At 38.2% G+C, this 26,218-nt stretch overlaps 1 protein-coding gene across 13 annotated transcripts in view; it reads left to right on the top strand.

The window, feature by feature from the left end:
- COMMD1 (copper metabolism domain containing 1) overlaps positions 1-26,218 on the top strand; it is a 157,233-nt gene that overhangs the window by 96,573 nt on the left and 34,442 nt on the right. For 5 of the 13 annotated variants that reach the window (XR_012058956.1, XR_012058954.1, XR_012058955.1 and 2 more), the window contains exons 4-9: positions 16,606-16,739; positions 17,972-18,158; positions 20,761-20,880; positions 21,934-22,000; positions 22,515-22,573; positions 25,130-25,239. Coding sequence is in view for 4 of the 13 variants with exons in the window: in XM_072937670.1 (XP_072793771.1) it covers positions 16,606-16,713 (108 nt within the window). In the remaining 9 variants the exon portion in view is untranslated. Of the gene's footprint in view, positions 1-16,605; positions 16,819-17,971; positions 18,335-20,760; positions 20,881-21,933; positions 22,001-22,514; positions 22,574-25,129; positions 25,240-26,218 lie in introns of those variants that run through there. The other 8 variants (XM_006201490.3, XM_072937671.1, XM_072937669.1 and 5 more) reach the window with 5 other exon arrangements.

Raw genomic sequence — 26,218 nt, 5'->3', positions numbered from 1 at the left:
CCTTTGGTCTGACATGAATGGTCAGCCCTGTGAAGGAGCGTGGACATTGACCTAGAGCTACTTGGAGTTGGAACAATTCTATTTAGGGGGTAAAATTCTCCGACTCAGGTGGCAAGTGGGTTTATCTTTGTTTGCCTTTTCTCTCAATGCTGCTTTGTAGCCATCAATACTTTCAAGTCCCTTTAGCTCAGAGGTGTCATGTGTTAAGATCTGTCTGTACCATGAAGTGAGAGAGGTTTGGAAGTATTGCTTTGTTAGATTGCAATCAAAGTCTAAGATTCTGAACTTCAGCAAGAAGACATGGTAAGAGTTTTATGGTAATGTAGGCAAGGGAAATACACAGACATGTTTGAACCAGTGCATCAGCAAGTCTGCTATTTCCAAGAACAGAAAGCACAAAATCCAGATTCTGAAAGGTTAAGAAGGGCTTACTGTTTAGTCCTGAGACTTTGCCAGTTTTTTCGTGGTTGAGCCTGGCCTCTTCTGATTCCTAATATTTGAATCCATTGGGTGGTCTTGTTGAATAAAGACCTCTATTAAGAAGGGGAAAGAGGGCAAATAGTGTGCCTGATCCTTGCAGGGAGAAAAAGGCTGTTGAAAGAACACAAAGCGCTCAGGATGTTAAGTAACACTGCACAGACATGCAGGAGTTGATTTACTGTTTGGGGCTTGTCATAGCCTGAAGCAGTTGGTGCTGTTTCCCAGTGTGAGAACTTTTTTGCTTCTCTGGGACAACATCAGACCCCAGGAGTCTTCCACATTTCTATTTGTCACTCTTAAGAGCCAAGTGCCTGTTCTGAAGAAAACCGAGCTGTAGTTAAAGTGTTCAGCAGAACTGTTAAAGTGTCAGGGGACAGGATGTGTGTAAGGGAGTAGAGAGAGAGACTAAGATTTATTGAGAGTCTTTTCACACAAGATACAGTGCTGGGTGCTTGCATATGTGCTGTCTTAGTCTTTATAACAGTCCTATAAGATAGATATTACTTTTCTATTTTCTAGATTTGGAAACCAAACTCAAGAAAATTAAATGACTTTCCCAAGTTCACACAGCTGTTAATAGTGGAGCTGTATCTAAATCCAAATTGTTTAACTCTCAAACCAGATTTTTCCCTCCATAATATTGCTTTGGGTTCCATATGCAATGATAGAGAGGGCTCATTTCTTGCTCTTCCTATAGAGGGAGAGGGAAACTGAGTGTAAAATGGCAGAATTTACATACATTTACATACTTCTTTCTAACCCTAACCTTCAAAATGTTTTAAATATACTAGACTTTTAAACATAATACTGAGTGAGATCTTATGAGTAATGCAGTGAAGTGAGCTGAGAAGTGCTTTTCTCCTTGAATTTAAAGATGTTTACAAAAGTATGTATTACTTTCTGGAAATTTCAAATTATGAGCCATTATGTTCTAAGGAACAAAGGCTAATAGTGACCTTCATGATATAGCATAATCATTGTTGTATGTTTAGATTTAACCTCCACTTGAGAATTCCCATTTCTAAAACAGTTCATTTCACTCTAAATATTTCTTGAAGACAGACTCAGACTAAGGTTCTGTGTCCTATAAGTGACAGAATTATTGAAAGTTCTGTCTTAATGTTCATACTATAATATTTTTACTCTTCTTTGATGAAGATAAAGGCTTTGCATTGGAATTTTCTTTTGTTTTTTCAGCTTATAGGTGTAAATCCTCATCTCAGCCCAGTGTTGAGAACATAATTTTCCATTTGCTTTGCTGGAGGCCCCTCCTCACAGTTTGAAATGTGGAACACAGGAATTTTCTTGTTTGTTTCATTTTTTTTTAACCCCTAGGGAATCATTTGACTTTCATTTGAAGTTCTAATTGACAGAGGGGGGAAAATAGAAAAATGATGAAATAATCTGAGTTAGTAACATAGAAAAATCCCAATTAGATTAGATCCCAAATCTCAAGTGGGTTTGTATTTCCATATTTTGAAGAATTGGTTCAGTTACTATAATTCGTTTTGTTTCAATTTCTGACACAGAGGACTGATTTAACATATGTAGAATAATTTTATTGGTGTTTTCTAAGTGAAGGTGGGGAGGATAAGATTATCATACTAAAACAATAGGAAATGCTCTGCAAACGAGCTCCCTTGCCCTCTTGCTATGGGCAAGGGAGTTATGGAAATGAAGTAAGACTGGCATCTTAACTGTGGACTTCCTGATTTTTCAATGTTATTGTTGAATATTAAAATTATGTCTCAATTTGACTGTAAGAAAATTGCTTGATTTGGATATTCTCTTTTTCTTAGGATTGACAGTGATGAGTTTACAGGAAGGACAGAGTTTGCACCCGAACTCCTGACCCTGCTTTTAGTCAGGGTATTTATTAGCAGTGCCCTAAACAAGTTCATGTTCTTGGCAACTCTAGCCTAGAGTCAATAGGGATGCTGCTTAATCAACCAATATTATTTTAATGTTGCTGGATATCAGGTACTGTGGTAAAATCAGAGAGGTGTAAGATACAGTTTTTCCCCCACCCTAACTGTGTTAAGTTGCTTTGAATGCATTATCTCATTAAATCTTCACAGCAACCTTATCCATTAAATTTGTTAAAATCATCATCTTACAGATTAGGAAACTAAATTTAGCCAGCCACACAGCTAGAAAGTAGAGTTTTAATTTAGGTTTGCATGACTTAAGAATCCATATTCACTAATCACAGGGGATAGGAACTAGGGAATAGATAGGTATTCATATGCATATAGAATCTCATCATGAGGAAACATCAGACAAACCCCAGTTGACATTCTGTAAAATAACTAGCTTATATTCTTAAAAAAAATGTCGCAATCAAGAAACACAAGAAAGGTTGACTGAGAAACTCTTCCTGAATAAAGGAGACTAAAGATGTATGACATCTAAATGCAATTAGTATGTGATTGTGGATTTGATTTGAGAGCAGAAAAAAACAAAAAAACCCTTTATAAAGGACATTATTGAAGCATTTGATAAAATTTGAATATAGACTGGGTTAGATAGTAGTGTTTATCAATATTATATAACCATGGTTATATGAGAAACTGTCTTGTCTTTAGGAAATGTACACTAAAATTTTTAAGAATACAAGGTCACAACATCCCCTACTTTCAAGGATTTTGAGAGAGAGAGAATGACAAAGCAAATGTGGCAAGGTATTAATAATTGAACAAATGGTGAATCTGGGGAAAGAGTATATGAGTGTCATATTTTTGATATACTTGATGTAATGAAAAATTTTAAATGTGTTCTGTTCTATAAATGTGGCTAAAGTTCTTCAGAAACCAGCAAAACATGACTGAGGCATCTCAGCTAGAAGACCATATTCTGTTCATGCTTCCTCCATTGGCAAAGAACTTGCCAAATCACGTTGAGGAGATTAACACAGACTTATTTCATAGAGGAAACATAAATCATACTGTCAAGATGTTTTTCTTATACCTCTTTTGGAGACATAACTCTTTCCTTCAAAATAGTTCATTGTTTTCACCAATATTTTTGTCCCGTTTCTTTGACCCCACTTAGATAGTTCATATTTCTGGCTTATTGACATAATCTTGGATAGAGTGGTAAATGTGTTCTTTTTAAACAAAAGAATAGACTACAAAGTAAAGTAAGCATTATTTTTACTAGTTTTTTAAACTTTTTTTATTGATTAATAGTCATTTTACAATGTTGTGTCAAATTCCAGTATAGAGCACAATTTGTCAGTTACACATGAACATGCATATATTCATTGTCACGGTTTTTTTTTGTCTGTGAGCTACCACAAGATCTTGAATATATTTCCCTGTGCTATACAGTATAATCTTGTTTATCTATTCTGCATGTACCTGTCAGTATCTACAGATTTTGAAATCCCAGTCTGTCCCTTCCCACCCCCCACCCCCTTGGCAACCACAAGTTTGTATTCTATGTCTATGAGTCTGTTTCTGTTTTGTATTTATGTTCTTTTTTTTTTTCAGATTCCACATATGAGTGATCTCTTATGGTATTTTTCTTTCTCTTTCTGGCTTACTTCACTTAGAATGACATTCTCTAGGGACATCCATGTTGCTGCAAATGGCATTATGTTGTCATTTTTTATGGCTGAATAATATTTTGTTGTATAACTATACCACATCTTCTTTATCCAGTCATCTGTTGATGGACATTTAGGCTGTTTCCATGTCTTGGCTATTGTAAATAGTGCTGCTATGAACACTGGGGTGCAGGTGTCATTTTGAAGTAGGGTTTCTTCTGGATATATGCCCAGGAGCAGGATTCCTGGGTCATATGGTAAGTCTATTCCTAGTCTTTTGAGGAATCTCCATACTGTTTTCCACAGTGGCTGCACCAAACTGCATTCCCACCAGCAGTGTAGGAGGGTTCCCTTTTCTCCACACCCTCTCCAGCATTTGTTATTTGTGAACTTTTGAATTATGGCCATTCTGACTGGTGTGAGGTGATACCTCATTGTAGTTTTGATTTGCATTTCTCTGATAATTAGTGATATTGAGCATTTTTTCATGTTCCTGTTGATCCTTTGTATTTCTTCCTTGGAGAATTGCTTGTTTAGGTCTGCTCCCCATTTTTGGATTGGGTTGTTTGTTTTTTTCTTATTATGTCATATGAGATGCTTATATATTCTGGAGATCAAGCCTTTGTTGGTTTCATTGTTTGCAAAAATTTTCTTCCATTCCTGTAGGTTGTTTCATTTTACTTATGGTTTCCTTTGCTGTGCAGAAGCTTGTAAGTTTAATTAGGTCCCATTTGTTTATTCTTGCTTTTATTTTTCTATTGCTTGGGTAGACACTAATTGTTTATTTTTATTTGTAACAGTGTATATGCTGTCTGCACTCTCTCTGTTTTAGGTGGTTATCAGTTAAGCCTTGATTACATGAGTGTACTATGCTGTTTTGGGCATTATCAAAGGCACTCTTTTCCTTCACTCCACCCAGTCCTGTTTACCCTTGGCTTGGTATCCCAGAGAATAGATGTTGGCCAAATATGAAGGATGTTAAAGGTGTAAACTCATAATTTAATATATTTTTAATACTTTTCAGTTCTCTTTCCTTTTTAAAAAAGATTGAGATATAATTGACATAAAACATGAGTTTTAGACATACAACATAATGATTTGATATTTGTATATATTGCAAGATGATCATACTTATCTTTTTACATTCCAAAAGTGCCTGTGAATGCAGATGTGATTTTTTTCAAGAAGAATAATTTAGTGTTCTTGGGTTAGATAACAAGGCAGAATTGGGAATTCCTTCTGATTATAGATGGAAAGAACCCCAGGTTTAGGCACATATTTTGGTTCTACAAAGGAGTGGAAGTGATCATGGAAAAGGGGCTCCACACAGTCAACAGAACAAAAGTAAATGTTACCTCCTACTCCTGGTGATGGGGACAAGGAGCTATATATACAAATGAATCCTCCCTGCCCACCCAACCCCCCCCCCCGCTGCGACCAACACAGAGAGGAAAAAAAAAGGCCATCTTGCCTCAGAATAAGAAATTAGTCTCTTTATAATATGCATCTCTGCATATTAACTTTGGGTTATTGTACTGTCAACACTCAGCTTTCCTCTGACTCTTTATTAAAGTTAGCTGAATCATAGAATAACTTTCACATGTGGGTACTTAGTGACTATTAATAATGGTGCTTATGTTATTACTTATGAATGTGAGTCAGCATTGTGAAATGGTTAAGTGCTTGGACTCTGAAGCCAGGCAGACCTGAGTTTAAAACCAGCTCTGCCACTTACTGCCTGTGTGGCCTTAAGCACATTGCTCATCTTTCCTCATTTTCCGCTTCTGTAAAATGGGATAAAATTATCCTCGCCAATGTGAAATGGTAAAATGGTAAAATGTAAAGCATTTGATGTAATGCCAGGCATTTTGTATGTCTTCAGTAAATGTTAGCCATTGTTAGTTATCATTGCTATTAATATTATTATCATTAGTGTAATTTCTCAGTCACCCTGAATTTGCTAATGTCTTCAGATTTATCACACTTTCCCACAATCTCTCCTCCTCCTGTCTTCCAGGCTGACTTCTTTTTAATTGAGGCATTTCGTTCTTTAGGCATTTCATTTTTCCCCAGGGCTCAGATCCTCGAATCCCCCTCAAACTTTTCTGTTCCTTCCACTACTTCCAAAGCATGCTGAATGAATGTGACAAATAAAGAAATTCTCTTCACCAGTTCTGTCTTTTGCAGAGGACTGAACTTGTAATCCTAGTTTCTAGAACTGTGGGCAATTTTAAGTAAATGAGGTCTTACTTTCTTTTCCTTCATAAATTGGATCAGAGGTACATCAACGTCCATAAAGTCCATCGCATTATCTGATGAAGTCTTCCTGCTGAATATAGCTGAAAAGATCTGATTTTGGGGGTTAGGTGGACAAGGTCTGTTACTTCTACAGTTTTTCAAAGTAGCTCACCTCTGGCTTGGTCTCTTCCTGGTTAACAGGGCCATTCTAAGGATCAGATGAGGTAGATCATGCATGTGAAAGGGCTTTCTGTAAAACACCATGTTAATGTGAGGGATGACAATTATTGTATATGAATGAACAAAGGCCCCAGCAGCCTAAGTGGTGTCAGAATTCAACCCTAGACAACAAAGATGCAACTCCTCTCTTTCTGCCACCTCCAGAAGTTTGCAGTAAGTTATTTGAGCTAGAGAAGCTAGTGACTAACTTCATGCAGTGACTACAAATCCTGTCTTCTTCCCTCATCCCCGCCAGATTCTGAGTCGCCCTTCAGGGCTGGACTTTGGGACACAGTGTGGCAGGCCAGGTACCTAGTAGAATCTGGGGGTGAGGGTTGGGAAAGATTTCTTTTGTGCCATTTTCCAACTCGCTTCCTGGAGCCTTTATTGATTAGATGACATTTCAAAGTCAAGTTCAGTAAGGATGAGGCCAGATACGGCTTCTGCCACACTGAACAATCAGCAGATAGCTTTTGTGTGTGTGTTTTTCTTGTTTCTGGACTATTAGAAATTCTTTTCTGTACAGTAGGAACAGCATACCTAAACTCATGTGTGAGATCAGCATCATCATCAACCACAAACACTTAGGGGATGTTTGATAAACACAGTACACTCCAAGCACTGGGGATTGTTGTGGACTGAATTGTGTCCTCTGCAAATTCACATGTTAGCATGAAGGTTCCAATCTCCAGGGCCTCAGAATGTTACTGTATTTGGAGTTAGGTGGAAACCCAACAAAATTAATCCCCTTCCCCTACAACCTTGACCCCCCCCAAAAAAATTTTATCCAAAATCTTTTCTCCCCAAATCAGCATTTTTTGAATTTAAAAGTCCTCTTATCCTTAGGCATTTCAACCTTTGCCTTCCTTACATTGGTTTATTTGTTTTCTCTGAAGAAAGGCCAAGGGAAGAGCAGCTTTCTAACTGTGCCTATTCTGCTTAATTGTGCTGTCATGAATGACTTAAAAGAAACCACACTGAGAAAGTTGGAAATAAATAGATGGTGCTATTGGCAGACTGAGCACTGTCCTCTAGTTGGAGAAAATCTGCAGTTCCAGAATTGGTTTGATTAGTACCTTTCTGCCTTCCTCTCCTGCCAAGAAGTTTATCAATGAATGCATTGCTACACTCCTGTCTTTTTATTGGATGTATTAATGTGTTTCCCCCATCTTAACCTGTAGGTTATCAGGAACCCCTTAGAAAGCAAGTGCTGTTGCATACTTTGTTCTTACCTGACTAGTGATACTGCCTGAACAAGCTGCTTTGGATGAGTTTTTTTTTTTTTAATCTATTACTTTCATGTAAATGTATTTTAGTTTGTTTGTCAAAGTTGTTTGCAAATGAGTTTGCCCTGGAATGTAATTGATCAGGAATGATGAGGGGCCCCAATTTGAACTTCAAACTAAAATTAGTGATACTCTGTTTCTCATGTGCTACAAGAGTTTTGTCATTTGGTTTCTCTAAGATTTAGGTGAAACTTCTTTCTTCACTGTGAGTTGCCTTTTCATTTGTTCAGCAGTTATTCCTCTGATTCTTTATTCATTGTCACATGGGAACTACTTAGCCAAAATCCTGTATGACTTCCTGTAGATCAAACCAGAGCACCTAAAAATAACTTTTTACCCAAATATTTTTCAGCCAGAGTTTTTTAAAATACAGAAAGCCTTAAGAGCTAAACATTAAATTCTCCCGAAAACGAAAAGTTGTAAAATGAGCTAGAGCACAGTGTTTTGTAGAAATCAGCCAATGATCTAATTGTATTGAACTTCCAGTGTTTGTATAACTTGGCTTCATTTTATTTTCTTTTGTGGGGTGTTTCTAAAATACTAAATGCTTGAGTATTGGTGCTTATGTAAATTAGTACAAAATCAGGCATTTCTAGTTAGTTTCCATTCTACTCTGTTAAATGTACACTAAGCAGGTTTAAAAGTGTTCACATTGAGAGTCAGATGTGGGTGTTAGTGGGCAATGGGTTTAATCAAAGAGCTGGGAAGTCTGAGGCTAGTCTCTGACCTTGTTTTTAGTGGTAAAATGAAGATTGAGGATACCTCTACCTTTCACTGTACACTGATGGGGAGCAGAATATATGTCAGGCTGCTTTAAAATATTTGGAGGACGGGAGAGAATAGTGATGGTCTTGTTTTAGCAGTATAGAATTCAGCTAATGAAAGAACCACTCATTCTTGCAAAGGTCAAAACTATTTTCTCCCTTTCAGAGACAAGTTGGGTTGCCTGGGCCAAAATACATGTTCCTTTTGACCACACATTGGCAGAACAGGCATGTCTAGTTTTCTTCTAAATCATGGCTCTAGATTTTTTCCAGCTAAGAAATCTTAAACCAAAAGAATCTCAGGGTCCTGTTCTTGGCATACTCCCACTTTCTCTCTTCTTAGAAATTCAAACAACCTTGAGTGGGCAGTGTTCTTGGAATCTCACTGCCTTATTGGGTCACAGGCCCTGAGCCTACAAACAAAAATGAAGGCACCGCAGGAGAAGTGTGTGTGTGTGTGTAAATTTAGCCTTTGGTTTCATTGAGATTATCTTGCTAATGCCCCCTTGATAGGGTTCACTAGGTTTTCCTGGCACTTAGTGATCTTAGTGATCAGTAATTAGAAAGGCATGAAGACTGTGGGTCTGGGATCTGACTGGCTTAAGATGCTTCACCTATGAATCTGTGCCTCTGATACGGGTTATGTGATAAGAAGAAGGATTTGCCTTTGGTACTTTCCAACCTCTTTTATGTTTTGTGCCCTACTATACATCCCACTTCCCCCAGTCCCTCTTAATGGTAGGTACCCTGTGTTTTCAGGCAGGCTGATCCTCCCCGGAGGAAAAGAAGTGTCCTGATTTAAAAAGTAGAAAGGTGTTAATGGCTTTTTGTATTACCTCTCCTGGGAGTATTTCTGTTTTAAAGACGTTATCTAGGCTGAGAACAGTAGTCTTGGTTACTGAAGAAGGGAAACATTTGGGATAAGAAGATCTTCCTGACTTAAATTGCCACCATATGGGTATGATTTTAAGCATTAGTTACGTGAAGTCACCGTTAAAGTTCCTTCCAATAGCTCTAATATCCTTTTCTATAAAACTTTTTGCAGAGCTTCTATAATTTGGTCATATTAATCAATTTAAATTTCACATCCTTTTTCCATTTCATAGAAATACTTAAAAGATGGACCAAAAAAGAGGAGGAAGTCAAGCAGCAGAGACGTAGATATTAGGTCTCTGAATAATTAAGATCTGATGTTATTTTGTTTAAAATTTTTGCTACTTTATATAAAACCTGTGTACACCACTTGGAAAGTTGAAGTTAGGTGCCTTAGATTTGTTTTGCAGTAGCTTACATCCGTGGTAGATCTGAAACTTCCTAGATATGTCTCTTTTCTTACTTGAGTTTCTAGTTAACTGATTAAAAATTCATGTTTTTCCATAAAGTTTACTTTTTAATGTAGTAAGAATTGGTGATAGTGGGGACTTTTTAATTTTTTTAAGCACTTTAAACTCCTGTTGTCAGGTTGTCCTCACAAAAGTCCTTTGAGGGAACCCTCCTACAGTGTTGGTAGAATTGTAGTTTGGTGTAGCCATTATGGAAAACAATATGGAGATTCCGCAAAAGACTTACTGTATGATCCAACAATCCCACTCCTGGGCATATATCCAGGAGGAATCTTAATTCAAAAAGATAAAGGCACCCCAATGTTCATAGCAGCAATATTTACAATAGCCAAGACATGGAAACAACATAAATGTCCATCGACAGATGACTGGATAAAGAAGTTGTGGTATATTTACAAATGGAATACTACTCAGCCATAAAAAATAACAAAATAATGCCATTTGCAGCAACATGGATGGCCCTGGAGAATGTCATTCTAAGTGAAGTAAGCCAGAAAGAGAAAGAAAAATACCATATGATATAACTTATATGGGGAATCTAAAAAAAAAAAAGGACAAACAAATTTATTTACAAAACAGAAACAGACTCACAGACATAGAAAACAAACTTATGGTTACTAGGGGGAAAGGGGGTTGGAAGGGATAAATTGAGAGTTTGAGATTTGCAGATACTAACTATGTATAAAATAGATAAACAACAAGTTTATACTGTATAACACAGGGAACTATATTCAGTATCTTGTAGTAACTTATGGTTAAAAAGAATATGAAAACAAATATATGTATGTTCCTATATGACTGAAATATTGTGCTGTACAGCAGAAATTGACACAACATTGTAAACTGACTATACTTCAGTAAAAATATTTTTTTAAAAAACCTAGAAATAGACTTACCACATGATCCAGCAATCCCACTCCTGGGCATATATCTGGAGGGAACTCTAATTCAAAAAGATACATGCACCCCAATGTTCATAGAAGCATTGTTTACAATAGCCAAGACATGAAAACAACCTAAATGTCCATCGACAGAAGACTGGATAAAGAAATTGTGGTATACTTATATGATGGAATACTACTCAGCCATAAAAAGAATAAAATAATGCTATTTGCAGTAATATGGATAGACCTGGAGATCATCATTTCTAAGTGAAGTAAGCCAGAAAGAGAAAGAAAAATACTGTATGATACCACTTATATGGGGAATCTTAAAAAAGGACACAAATGAACTTACTTACAAAACAGAGACAGAATCACAGACACAGAAAACAAACTTATGGTTTCCAGGGCAGAAAGGGGTCAGAAGGGATAAATTGGGAGTTTGAGATTTGCAGATGCTAACAACCATATGTAGGACAGATAAACAACAAGTTTATACTGTATAACACAGGGAACTATATTCAATATCTTGTAGTAACCTATAATGAAAAAGAATATGAAAGGAATATATGTATGTATATGTATGACTGAAACATTATGCTGTACACCAGAAATTGACACAACATGGTAAATTGACTATACGTCAATAAAAAAAAAGTCCTTTGAAATGCCTGAATGACATCACCAGAAAACTCAGTAATTGTTATCCAGTGATGGTTAATGCTTTTATACTACACTGGTAATACTCTGTCCTCTTCTAGGGGATTGTAAGAGTATGGATAAACATTTCCTATAGAAGTTCCTCTGGCTCTAAAAGTACCTGGTGTGTGCTGAGGCACTGTTATGTTCATTTGTTAGTGTTTTTTTTTTTTTTTTAAGTTCTTGAAGAACTCCTCTTAGTCCCACATAGCTCTTTGCACATTATGAATACCTGTTGAGTTTTGGGGTGAATCTTTTTAATTCAGTTGCTCAGTCATTAAGGTACAGTCTTTTCCTCCAAAAGAGTCTGATTTTAGTCTTTTTTTATCTTCAGTAGGATGGTTTGCTTTGTGATTTATAGCATAATTTTTTTCCCTTTTGGCAAAATTGGTTTCTTACGCTTTTTACACAGTAGATATAGGACTTGACAGCTATTATGTTTGAAATGAGAATTTCCCCGGGATAAAAATGGCCTAAGTAAGGACTGTTAGTTGTAATATGTATTGCTAAAAAATTTTTGTTGCAAGATAAAAAAAACATAAATCACAAGTTTGCTTTTGGAAGTATTGTTTTAAGCTATAGCAAAAGATATCTGTTGCTTTGGATGTGGGGTATAAGAACAGGTTGTAGAGATGAGGCTGTGTGTTGGTATGAAGACCTTTGATGCAAATTCTTAATGAAGCGTTATCTTCCACGGTTGTTTTTGCTGTTGTTACTATTGTTGCTTTTTTTTTTCAAATACCAAAGTGCTGTTTTATAAGATTTCAATATCAAATGATAATAAAAGAAATCAAATATTGGTTCTGGTTCATCCTATTATTTATCACTTGGAGTGCAGCCTTCCTATCAACTCAGTCATGACGAAAATCCTCGCTCTGCTCATCTTTGGAGTTTGTATTTGGTGATTATGTACTTTTGCAGTCTGAAGAAACTCATCTTTATGTTTATACTAAAGTAGTGATTGAGGCCAGAAAGTAAAGTAGGAAATAAAGAAACGATACCCTCACATAGAAAATACTGGAAATGGCAGAGGAGGAGGAGTTGGGGGTTGGGGAATAAATATCCTGACCTCTCTTCTCTTATCAGAACCCAACTGTATGCCAGAGAACACGGGAGTGACACAGTCTTAGAGGACCTGGAACAAGGTAGAGAAGGGTGGAGAATGGCTATGAAAGGTCAAGTGGAGATTAATCAGCACAGGTTTCAGGGAGCTGTTAAGAATTTAATTTGGGATAAGTGGTTCCTCAAGAAGGAAGTTGGAAGATCCTTTGCTACAGAGAATCTATTTCAAGGCATCCTGATTGAGTTAGCAGTAGCAAGATAATTCTGAAAAAACTGCAGGAAGTGTGGGAATGAGTGGTGAACACAGGTTTATTTATGATATTGTATTAAACTTCTCTGGTGGGCAGTGTTAAAATCTCCTGGGTAACTTATTTATTATATAACTGCTCTTCAAGAAGCCACTGCCAGTTTTGACCTTTGCTCCATGTTCTCTTTCTCTTGCCCGTTGTTAAACACAGGAGACACTGAGTGGCAGAGCTGCAGGTCAGAGGATTAATCTAAGTTTAGGAAAGGATAGCCCAAACAGAGGGATAGGCCTTATGGTTTAAAGTTTTTGCTCAGAACAAAAACCAAAAAACTTTGTGCTCAGGCAAGAATCCCTTTGTGTCAGTGCGTGAAGCCAAAAGAACAATTAGGGGAATAAGCCTTATGAAATCTGGCCGCCTGTATGTGGCCTTCCTGAATCAGTATTGGTTAGCAGGATCCTAAAGCACCCACCCTTTCCACTCTTACCTTCCATTCCCCAACTTTACTATTTTTTAAAGAGATCACATGTTGGAACTTGCCAAAGTTGTATTATAATACTAAATAGGACCAATAAATTGGGGATAAATCTTTGTGGAAACTTTGCATGGGAAATAATATAGAAGATAGGCTGTAAGATTTCTGTTTTCTCTTTTGTTGAATTTATTCTGAATGGTTCTACTTAGGTGCTTAATAAGTCATAATCCTTTTTATTCTGTCTTTAGAATTTTGTCACTGTCGTATTGTTTTGCCAAAGAAATGCTCAGGGTATGCTTATGGGCCTAGATAAGGAAGTCATTTAAACGGACGTTATACACAAAGAGGTTATTTAGTGTGTGGCTGGAGAAACCAAACACAGCCTTCTTTTAGTATATAAACTAGTAATTGGTTATAATCTCTGACCCTGTTAAGAAATGAGTTTAAGCTAAAGCATTCTAGACTTGGTTTGACAAGTAAGAGTTCCCTGGGAAAGGAGTTCCTTAGGAACAGGGAACATGTCCTTCTCTAGAAGCTAGGTTGGTTTTTGTTGTTGGTTTGGGAAGGGTGGCCTCTCAAGGATCTCTTCTTGGGGTTTTATGACTTTTTAGCTTTTGCACTTAGAATATTTGGATATTTTGCCTTTCCTTTCTTTTTAAATTTGAAATCGTTACTTAAACCCTTGAGTTTAATACACTGCTGTACTCACCATGATCACAAAGTACGTATTCTTACTAACGGTGTGCCTTCTTAGTCATCTGCTAACCTCTTCCTGGCTCTGCCCCATGTTGTGTCTACATTCTACTAAGAAGCAGGTTCTAACTCTTGACTCAGATACCTAAATGCAGGAATTTAGTCATCATCTCTCATTATTATGCCTAGTTAGGCCCAGATCAAGATGGATGATCAAGACTGAGGGAGAAAATCAGGTGTTTCGGAATACTCTTGTACTTTCTGCGTCTGGCTTGAAAAGCATCACCTGAATTTCTAAAGATCCTCTCAAATGTATTAGATGTACTTTCTGTAGAGTACCCCAGCCAAATGTGAAATTTGAACAAAACCCCATGTGTTAAGCCTCAGTTTAAAGGCTCTTGAATTCCTGATAAAACATAAAATATTTGACAGCATAATTAGATGAAGCTAGTTTCAGTTAAACCATGTCAGGTAAACTGTTTCTTCAAGAGTCATGTCTGGTTATACGTGTCTTTCTAAGACTGTCAGTGTGCGTTGTTTGAAGGGGAGAGGAGTGAAGATTGGGAGTGCATGGAAAATATTTAACTTTAGAGCCTCTTTAGCCTGCTTTTTCTCTGTAGTGTTTGATTTCACTTAAAAGTAAGCTGAACTTCATTAATACTTAGAGATCCAATCAAAGATAGTTCTAATATGAAACTTCCAACAAATTAATTACCCTTAGTTAGAAAAGACCTTGGTTGTTTATTAATAAACTTTGCTCAGGTATTCCTATCTCTATAAATACTGTCCTTGACAATTTCCTCCCATATAAGTGGACTGAACCAGGTTATTTATTATTGTAACTGACCTTATCTCACTGAGATAAAGCATGGGTTACATCATCTTTTCTGCCAGTTCCCTGAATGTATCTGTTAGGCTCTGGTAATTATTCGTTTCAAGACCGTTGTTTCTAAGGCCAAATGTTAAAAAAAATGTTTTAAAGTAAGGCTAAAGATCTCAGTAAAACTGAATGAAGAATAGAGGCTTTCAAATCTGAGACTTGTTCTCAGTTTAGCCAAGTGAAGTGCCTGATTTGCCGTAAATTTGCTCTTCTCTCCAAAAGGAGATAACCCTTTCTATGGCTCAAAATGTGGAATATCTTTCTTTTTTTGTTTGTTTTCTTGCTTTTTTGATTTGTTTTTTGTTTGGGGAGGAGGTAATTAGACTTTTTTATCTATTTATTTATCTATTTTAATGGAGGTACTGGGGACTGAACCCAAGACCTCATGCATGCTAAGCACACACTCTACTACTGAGCTATACCCTCTTCCTCTTTCTGTTTTTTAAATTTGTTTTTGCTTTCAACTAAATGAAAACCTGGCAGTTTCTAAGCTCACATATGAGATGGTACCCCTTTTGTTTAAATACATGTTTGAGGAAGAGGTTCCTTGTAGTCGGGGAAAACTGCCTTTCCCCCCTTTGAAAGACTCATTTGAGGATCCTCTTCTTTCCCTCTGTTCTTGTTTCTCCTGGTGGATGTTCAGTGCCATCAGGATAAACTCAGTATATAGCTTAGCATCAGCAAAGCTACTTTTACAAAATCAAATCCTGAAGGTTCTTCTAGCTAATGACGGAGTAACTCCCTTCCTCTGAAGAGGTTTATTGTTCTTCCTTTACCTGCCCTGTGGGTCGGGGTAGTTAGAGAGGAAAATATAGAGAAAAGAATTTTGATCTGGTGGCTCTACTATCAACAAACAGAGGTACAATGGGCATGTCATTTAACATGCCTGGAGCCTCAGTTTCATTACCTAGAAAACAAGGCAGTTGACTTCTGTGATCTCTAAGAATTTATAACTGCTTTAAAATTATACAATTACTGTTCTTCAGGATCTTGAAAATGGTCACTGTTAGAATAGAGACAGTAGGGACCTAGGATTTGTCCAGTGTATAAGAAATTTCTGTCACCACATTTCAAAGGCCTTTTTCTTTGATAGCTACCTTATCTGGGGTAGATTGGCTGATCCTAACAGTGACTGAAAGGAATGTGTTTGAGAGAAATCTTGGGAGAGTTGGCTTGCAGCAAGTGGAAAGACCCCAGAAATGTTCAAGGCTGTTTCAAGATCTGGTTTCTTTCAATTACCTGGTTAATGTTTCCCAAGCAACTTTGTCACAACGTGTCATAATTTCTAGTACCACTGAATGCGAGATGGCCCAATTCCCAGGCTAACACGGAGCCAATCCAAATCCTCCTTCCATTGTTACAGTACAGGGTGCTATGGAGACAGCATGGACTTTGGAGTCAGCCAGAGCTGGGAGTTCACAATCTGACTCTGCTTTTTTCTTAACCTCCCTGTGTCCCAGGGTCATCATCTATAAACTAGCAATACTTAAGTACTTACCTTAAAAATTATTATGGAATCAAATATGACATCAGACAAGAAGAGCTGCTCACGTGCCTCATAAAGAGAACACCTGACATCTGTATACCTCTTAAGCATTTATGAAACACATAGAAGTAGTTTCATTTAGGGCACTGTGTGGGCTTGCTTCACTGGGTAAAACATCATTTAGGTACTGGGGCCTGAGTCAGGCTTGCTGGGTAGGGACCCTAGGCCTTTGGAGCTGAGTCGCACCAGATCTAGAGCCTTGGCTATCTTGAGGGTCTTGTCTAAAATATCCTTTTATGTTTTCCAGGAATCCGAATTTCTGTGTTTGGAATTTGATGAGGTCAAGGTCAACCAAGTCCTGAAGAAGCTCTCAGAGGTAGAAGAATGTATCAGCACCCTGATGCAGCGAGCCTAGCTGATGATGGAGTTGCTGAAGCAAAGGTGTTCATGATCCCTCCCCAGGAACCTGTTTAAAAAAAAAAATTTGTTCCCCCAATAGTATTAAATCCTGAAATTCCAATCTTGCCTGCGTCTGCTTGGTGGGATTTCTTCCTCTCTCCCTTTCATTCACTCTTACAGTTGTTTTCCTGCAGAGGTTCTTATGCTTCAGCATACAGAGGCACTCCTAAAAGCATTTAAAAAAAAAAAAGAACAAAAAAAGAGGCTTTCAGGACCCTATCCATAGAGTCTTAGGTTCAGTAGAACTGGGGTGGGATCAACTTCATAAACCCTTGCTATGGTGGTTTATTCTTGGGTAGGATTTTGGGGATTTATACATGATAAATCATGTAAGAATTAGAAAAGGGGGAGAAAACATTTTACTTGTGAAAATACAAGGCTGACCAAATGTGTCCTGAGCTGAGGCCTAGAGGAGCCTGCCTAACCTAGAAAAGGTTTACTGACCTTAGTAAGAACTAATATGCTTTTGGAACTGATTCAGGCATTTGTATTAGTTCTGCCTAAATCTGGGAAGTCTGATTTGATCTGAGCTATTGAAAAACTTGCGCTTTTCTGGAACCTGGAACTAAACTGGCCTCATCATAAAGGGACTCCCCTGACTTACCTCAAGTCAGGATTGTGGGAAGGGAAAATGTCTCCTGAAGTGATGTGAGCTCAGAAAATTTTACCTGAATCATCAAATAAAACCTCTTCAATAAAATTTCTTCAAGAAAACTGGCATAAAAACTAGGTCCTAGTAAAGAGGTTATACCAAACACCAAGAATATTTTAAGAGGAGGAAGCTGTCAGCCAGTATATTGAGGTTATGGTCCTTGTTGAACAGGTTTTGTCATCTGACACTGATAACATTTAGAAATTTCTGTTGCCTTTGGAATGTAACGTGTTCCAAAAATGTAGTTTTCTTGGTCTGTGGTTACAGCATATGTCAGTTCTACTGAGTTTGTTCCAGGGCAGGAATAAGTCCTCTTCTGTTAAGCATTTTCTCCTAAATCAGTTTGGAGACATTTTAGGAGCTCTTCTGAAACACAAGCTGAAAATATTGGCTTCCTGCCTGATTAAAACCAGTCCCAGCAGTTAGCACTCAATGCCCACAAGGTTTTAAATGGAGCCCCTGTGGACCCTTCAGAAGACATCTTGAAACAGTATGGTAAATAGATTCAGGAAAGGCATGTGGTTTGGCAAAAGAACTATTAAAACTTGCTTTCTATTCCCAGGCTACTGTTATGTGATCCAGGAGAATTTAGATAATGTCCCCTGCTGTAAAATGGAGGAAAAGAGTGTCTCATCAGATAACAGGATTCCAGGTGTCATTGGAAGAACTGTAGGTACCGTGTTAGTATTGAGTCATGTATCCAGTGAAAGTCTATGGAAGCCTGAAGAAACAGTCCATGGGCCCACAAGGTGAGGTTTGAAGCTCTATTTAGGTCAATCCTATGAAAGTAATAGCCACAAAAGTGGACATAGGCTTTTTTTTTTTAATCATATCCCCAAACCCTAGGTCATTGGAAAAACTGTTAACGTGTACTGAATTTTTCAGAATCATAAAAATAATAATAAAAAGAAATTGGTTGCTGAAAGTGGTCCCTACATTTAACATTAAACACTTTTGAACGTAAATGGTTTTAAATAGGGTATGTTTGCATTTTAGAAATTTCTTACCGCCAAGGGAGTATATGTTTATTATAGTCTATTGTGAAAATACAGAACACACTAAGAACAGTTAAATGCCTGTCAACCTAACATACAGAGATAATAGAAAGAAGTCCTGAAGGGGAAGTAGAGTTAACTTTCCCTGAATAAATTCCTGGAAGTGGAGCACACGGGGTTTTTTTTTTTTTTTTGTATTTTTTTTTTAATTGAGGTATAGTTGATATACAGAGCACACAGTTTTTAAGACTTTGATAAACATTACAAATTGCTCTCCAGAAATATTATATTAGTTTGTATTACTTCTAAGAAAGTATGAGAAGTCACTCCCTTTCTTGCCTGATTGAATATTATATGGTTTTTATATTTTCTGGGACTAATCTGTTTTTGTAAGTTTTTGCAAGGAGCATTTACTTTAACTAGGACATCTCCCTGGGGATATTTTCTGGGACTTTTAGTGCAGGCATGAAGAAAGGACCAGGGAAAGAGAAGACTGACATATGGGTCCCAGCAGACCCCACTAGTTTTCCTACCTCTATAATCCTAGATTAAAACCACTTTATTTTGAGTTCAGGAAATGTGGGGCAAAATAAAAATAATCCTCAGCCTGAATTGGGCCTTGTAGAAATTATCCCTGCTTGAGCAATAAGCACTCTAACTTCAGTATGTTTAGAAATAGTCCAGACAAACCAAATGTTGCTTTCAGAATAAAATCAGAAAATCCAGACTTCAGGAGTTTCATGTTGATAAAGAGCAAAGGATTTGGCTTTATTCTCAGGACTGCCTTTTCTTGGAAGGTCTGGTTCCTATCGGCTACATCAGTGAAGGCTTAATTTCCACCATTATCGCCTTCTCTTTTCCTTTATATAACCTCTTTTCTCCCAGTCTTGTTTTAACGATGATTCAAAAAGAATTACAGCATTTAAAAATTTAGTTTAACTTCTTCTTTCCCAAATGCACACAGGCAGTGAAAAGCAAAGGATGGCATCGAATATCTAAAATCTTCAATAGCTGACCTTATGTCAAGCTATTACTGAACTTCTTTTTTTTTTTGATCTGAGGGAAAATTTGGAAAACAGACTATAATAGAAATTAAAGGAAAATAAATGTTAAACAGATGTTTAAAAATACTGTTTTCTGAAGTACATAATAAATATCTAGACCAGCGAAGGGACAATGATACAGGAGGAGGCCTTCTAGACTCAGCTCAGAAATAATTGAATATGTTCCTAAAAGAACAGGATGCCGGAAAGGATGGGCTTTTGTGGGTCAATTGCCACCTTATAATTCTTAACTGTCCAACTTTCCAGCCAAGTTTTTCAAATATTTTAGATGGTGATTCAGCCAGCAGAAGGGAAAACTTAGAACATAATTAGTTTGCACTTTAGTTACAGAGTATACAGATTTTTACCTCAGAATTTGAGAAATAGCAATTTTTATCTCAGCGCAGTCACTTCTCCCTTATCTAGGGACAGCCACAGTTGTCTCTCACAGTATCGCAACTACATGCAGCACTCACAGCCTCTGTTGCAAAGGAACCTGCCCTGGCCTTCTTCTCAGATAAGCGATGCCAACTGACTTGGCTTACCAGTTCAGTACATGTATTATCACAACACAATATTAAACCTGTACATGAGAAGATAATATAATATGGGTATTTGCATCTTTTACTCACCAAGGACTATAATTAGGCCTTTTGTTTCTCTCTTACCTGCTCTTGGCTAGTTTTCTGTTTCCTGCTGATGTTAGGCTTTCAAGTTCTGTTGATTTACAGGATGCAGGTGGGGGAGAGATGGAAAGGGGGAAAATATGGATTTGATTGCACAAGTAGAATAAGAGATTAACTATTAGTTTAAAAGGAATTTAGGCTGAAAAATGAAAATAGTTAAAAATCCTTAATGCTGCTATTATACTGTTTTTACATAAAGAGATAAAAATAAATTTGGGGATTTTATATGATTCATATTCAATCTATTTTGAGAACCATGACTGAAATTTGATGGTGATCTCAGAATGACTGATTTGAAGGCTTTTGGTAGAAACTATTTTATCATCTTGTCATAATGGGGAAATATTGCTGGACAGACAGGGCAGAGGACTTATACAAGGCCGTGGTCATTAAGAGACGTTAGGAAACTATCTTCCATCTCTATGTTCTACCTGCCAGATTCACCAAAAGAATAAAATATACTTCTAGAAAGTGCCTATGTCCTTGCTCATTGTGTTTATTTTAGATGATGTTGGTTCCTATGGTGATGATTTTTGTATGGAGATACGACCTTGGGACTGTGAGGTTCAGTGTCACTTGCAGCCTGCAACCTGTCTCTGTGCTGAGGCTACCAATGTTTACTTTTAGAGTCTGATGCTGTTTCTGATGAACTTGGCCTCACTGTCCCCTCAGTGCACCCATCTCTAGTACAGTATGCGAGATGAGTCTGCTGCCACATTGGGCTTCCTCGCTGTCCACAGAACTCAGGTAGGCAGAAGAGTCTTCTTCTCCTTGGTGGAAAACCATCACCCATACTTGCTAAGTACAACTTAACTCTTGGCCACTAATTCATTATAACAATGTCTGTAGTGAATTTTATAGCAGCCACTTCCTCACTATTACGGTTTTCTCAACATGGTCTACTCACAGTACAGTAGAACATAGATCAGATTTTTTTTTAACTTTTTAATTATAAAAGTAGCACATGCTCATTGAAAATTATTAATAATTAATTTTTAAATCAGTACAGAATTCTATAGAGTGAAAAAAAAAAGAGTGTTTCTGCCTTCTGCTTTTAAAAAACGTTGCTATTAACAGCTTGGTGTGTTTCCTTCCACTTTCTATGCACTTGAAAGTAAGGGGATGTATATATACGTACATATTCACACACACACACACACACACACTATATACGTAGTTATAGTTATACACATATATTTGGTTATATAGTTACCCGTTCAGGTATAACTTCAAAGCATCGTTTTAGTGGTTCTTAACTTCCGTGTGACACTTTATGTGTTTAAGAATCCATTGCAAGCTGTGGTTTTTCTTTCCCAGATAAAAGACATGCACATAGTCACTGAATTTTTCATTCAGTGTCAGGAGTTTCATGAATTCCCAGAAGACAGTCTGTTACCACCTCTACCAACCCCCTACGGTTTATGGAGCCAGGGGCAACCAAGAAAATAGCAACAATTTATAGTGGATTTGGAGAGGATTATTTACAGCAGAAACCTAGTGAATCAGAATACTCAGAGTGCTCTTAGTTGAGTTTTCTGGTCAACAGAGTTTATCACAAAATCTTTTCTATCACAAAACTCTGAGTTAAAAACTTTATAAGGAGTCTGAGTTCACACCCCTGTATGACAACCAAGGATCCCTCAGTACGCCGTCCTCATCCTTTGGCTGCCATCACAGCACCTACAGCATTTTAGTACATCTCCTTGTCTGTACATCTGTCTCCCCCATGGCTGTGAACTCCTTAAGGGTAGAGACCTTATCTCATCATCTTTGTATCCTTCTCCCTTCCCCTGCCTGCAGAAGTCTTCACAATTGTGCATGAGATGAAAGAGCATCAGAGGTATGACAACTGGGTTGAATGTCAAAGGTATGACAATTGAAAATTAAAAAATATTAAATGGTTTCCATTTAGTAGGGAAAAAGAAAGCTTTCGAGTCAGAGAGATCTAAATTTGAATCACAGCTCTGGGCAGGGTCCTGGCTCTGTGACCTCAGGCAAGTTTAGTTTTCTCATCTGAAAATAGGGATGATAAAAACAAAAAGGGGATGATAAATCTGATTCACAGGGTTAGATACTATGCGATAAATAGGAATTAGGAGATAGTCTAAAAGACATCTTCTAGAGACCCAAGAGCTCTTTGACCTAGGTGAAATCCTGGCTCTTACATTAACTAGTTGTGCAACCGTGGGCAACTTATTTAACAGTGTGCCTCAGTTTCTTCATTTGTCAAAATGGGATGATAATACAATAATACCTACTTCTGTTGGCATCTGGGGAGAGTGAGTTAACATGTAGACTGCACCCAGAGTAACATCTGCATAAAGTCAGCACATATAAATGTTTGCTGCTGCTCTTATTATTATCATTATTCCTACTCTTAGGAACTGTCTCCTTAGGAAGCTAAAACCAGTAACCATGGAGCAGTTTACAAGCAGTACAGGTTAGTAGCCAATTAAGTGCTAAATTGAATGGTGCAAACACAATTGCTCTGAGAGTTTGAATAAAGAGAGAGGTCAGAGGTGGCTGGAGTTGTCAGGAAAGGTTTTAAGCCAAAGCTTTTGAAATCAATTGAACTTGTGAAGAATAGAGGGGTATGTCTTTGAATCTGGAGATGGAAAGGGAACATGTTTCCAGGGATGGGTAGGGTCACACCTCTTCATGGAAGCGGCCTGCCTTTTCTCTTGGTGGATGTTTATAAACCCGGATCATATCTGCCTCACCATCTGGGGCTCAGGTTCTAGGTGATGAGTTGTTATAAACGGAGAGCTGAGGAAAGGGAGATTAAGGCAGTCATGTTCCCATGGAGGACAATCAAACAGAGCTAAACATAGCTGGAGTCAGAGAACCTATGACTGCTAACAGACATGGGGCTGCACAATGGAACAAACCCCCAGGCTCACTCCCTCCCTGGGGAAATGAAGCCAGAAGCCATTTCTGTAGCATCTCTGGTGGAGCTGTGGGCCCATTCTGGCTTGATTGGGAAGGAAGGTGAAGTCTTTCAAGGGTCACTGTCCTGCCTCCTGAAGAGAACCCCCATGGTCTCAATTCTGGAAAGGGAAGGGAAATGGAGGAGAACGGAAAAAAGAACCTTTGTCTTGTTAGCCCATGACATTCATGTTTACCTCCCCCAAGCAGTCTGCAGGAAGGAATGATGGTTCTTAAAAAAAAATGTATATTTGTACATTTTATATATATATCTACCTGCTCTTGTCCTCAAAGCAGAATTCAGTTATGGTGACTTAAAGGAGGTGAAGGCTGTTACTGTGCATAACTGAACTTTGCCCAAAGGGTTTATATTTGCTGTCAACCAGTATCAGCCAAAGAATGGCCCAGGAAGGCAGATGGGCCAGATAACATTTCAGTCTTCCCTGGAGCCCCAGCCTAATCTGGAGTGGCCGGCCAGGGTGGGAGGGGGTGTGAGGTACCATATCCTCTGGGCACAGAGGGTCCACCTGGCTTTGGACCTCACAGACCAAAGAGGTGCCTTTCTGCAGATCCCCTCTGAGGTAGAAGAAAGCAAATCACTTCATAAATTCATACTTACCGAATGATCCATTAAAGCACAGAAATAGCCATTTGCTGGATAATGTACTACCACTTCAAATGTGGTCTATAGGGAATTCAGAGAAAAATCTTTTACTCCAGTAACAGGAAGTAAGTAAATAATAAACAATTAATAATAAATAGTAACTAACCAGGTTATCTGAATCCACGAGCATCAAGTGGGCAAGTTATCAGACCCACCCAATTCCCTTGCTGAGACAGGTGGGAAAAGATGATCCCGATGCTTTATGTATGTAATTTTAGGTGAAAGTTTAACAGACACCTTCCCTGTCCCTGTACACATAGGAAACAGTTGAATAAAAAGCCAAGGGAATTTGATTCTGAAGTTCCCTGAAGAGCTGGAGAAATCTCCTCACTGGTGACCTAACCCGGGGAGAATCAACTTGCAGCCCCTGTGGGCAAGCAGCCCAGGAACCACTGCTGGAGGGGCAAGACCCAGCTAGTCCCTGTTGCCTTGGGTGAGCCCTGGGAGAGAAGTGGTTGCTGCGTAACAGCGGGGCCTTTCTTTGTAGATCAAGCACCTGGAAGCTTAGCCAGTTAATTGTGTTGAGGAGCTGGTTTGAGGAGACAACTAGGGATTAAACTCATCCTTTCCTTCCATTCTTTTGCCTTATCCTTCTCCTGGGGAAGGACTGAAGATTGCTGGTGACTTGTTCCACTTCTCACCCTTATTTTGCCAGGAGGTGAATCACCCCCTCACTCAGAATTAAGCACGTGATACCAGCTAAGTCAGAGTTTTTTGAGAGATTTTAAGTTTTTCAAATATCAAAAGTATTACCATGGTCATAGGAAAGATCAGGACTTTGTAGGATTTCTTTGCTTTCATAGTATTTTTATCTTGAATTATAAATGCAGAGAAGGGAGGAGAATCATCATCTTTTCAGTGCTTTTCAGGGGCTGTTAAGGGTCTTAATCAGGCCTGATATCCCACAAAGTCCCCAGAGTACCCCGCCAGAGAAGTGCAGGGCTGCCCAAGAGGCCCAGGCCACTGGAAGAGGGATTATATTCCAGGTGTAAGGGGGTGCCTCCTTTTCCAGGATCTCAGAGCACTGACTTTGGCCTTCTGAGTGACAGTGTATGGACATTTCCATCTTTAAGGAGCTGTTTTGGTTTGGTTTTAACTTTACACAAATAATACATGAATATATTGTCCTTGAGAAATATTTAAGGCTTACAATTAAGGCTAAAGTCCCCTATGACCAATAATACAGTCCATCCTAGTTTCCTCTTCCCCAGCAATAACTCTGTGGTCACTTTGAGTATGTCTCCTTCCAAGTTTTTTTTCTTAATGATTTTCGCCTACCTGTATATATGCCCATATTTACAGTGTTGTTTTATGTATTTCTGTAACATACGTGCAATCACACTGTATGTATTGTCCTGAACATTGCTCTTTCCCTCAACAACACTTCTGGGGACTTTTCTAAATTAGTACTGCAGAGACCAACAACCCAGCAGACTGATACAGGGAATACTTCACAGTGGAAATGTCTGAGCGACAGAAGATGCTGAAAGAAGTCTCATTAGAGCTTCCCATATCTGGTAAGAACAGGGCTGTACTAGCTGCCAGCACTCTCCCCCACCCTTCATGACTCAGATCAGGGAGGCTGACCTTGGGCACCCCTCCCCTCCTATAAAACTGGTACGTAAACCTTCGCCCCTAGCTACGCTAGAGTTTTACAGGAAGTACTATGAGGTGGTCACACATGAGTAACACATTTTTCTCCTGTTAATTTGTCTTCTGTTAGTTCGTGTACAGCCCACTCCCCCAAGTCGGACCTAAGTCGGTAGAGAAGTTTTTCCTCCCAAAAGTTTATATAAATTTACCTCATTAATTCCATCTGCTACTTGGTATTCCATATGCACAACAGTTTTGTTATGTGTGTTTTTTTAAGTCCCCTATCAATGAGTTTTTAGGTTGCTTACAGTTTTTCCCCATTGCAAACAATGCAGCAATGAGCATTCTTGCACAAGCCTTCCTGTACACGTCTGCAAATATATCTTAGAAAACAGGAATTGATGTATCATGAGTTATGTGCTTTTTAGATTCTAGACACTGGCAGATAGACTGTGGAGCAGGATAAATGTTTAACAACCAGTCTTGCCAAAAGGAGGTAGGGGCTGATTTGTAACATTTGCCCTATTTCCACTGTGTGAGTTCTCCCACCATGGCCAATTTCAACTACTAATGTGACATTGCTGAACTTGGAGTTGGGACGAGATATGCACAATTGGCTCTTGCAAGCCGGTATGAACTGACTCCAGCACAGTTCCCAGAATCCCTCAAACTCAAGATGCAAACAGATACTGGCATATAGCCCTCTAAAGTGGCCCATCCAACTTGTACTTTCACAAGCAGTGTACGAAAGTAGCTTGATAATATCACTCCTTTTTGCCAATGTGAGTCAAAAACAGTATCTCATTTTGCCTTGCATTTTCCCAGTCAGTGAGGTTGAGCATCTTTTCACATCTTTTATTTTATTTTATTTCCCTTCTATGACATGGTCCATATTCTTCGCCT

This window comes from Vicugna pacos, chromosome 15 (genome assembly GCF_048564905.1).
Source record: "Vicugna pacos chromosome 15, VicPac4, whole genome shotgun sequence".
Classification (NCBI taxonomy): Eukaryota; Metazoa; Chordata; class Mammalia; order Artiodactyla; family Camelidae; genus Vicugna; species Vicugna pacos.
The sequence above is the reverse complement of the archived record's forward strand: the minus strand, read 5'-3'. Positions and strand labels throughout refer to the sequence as shown.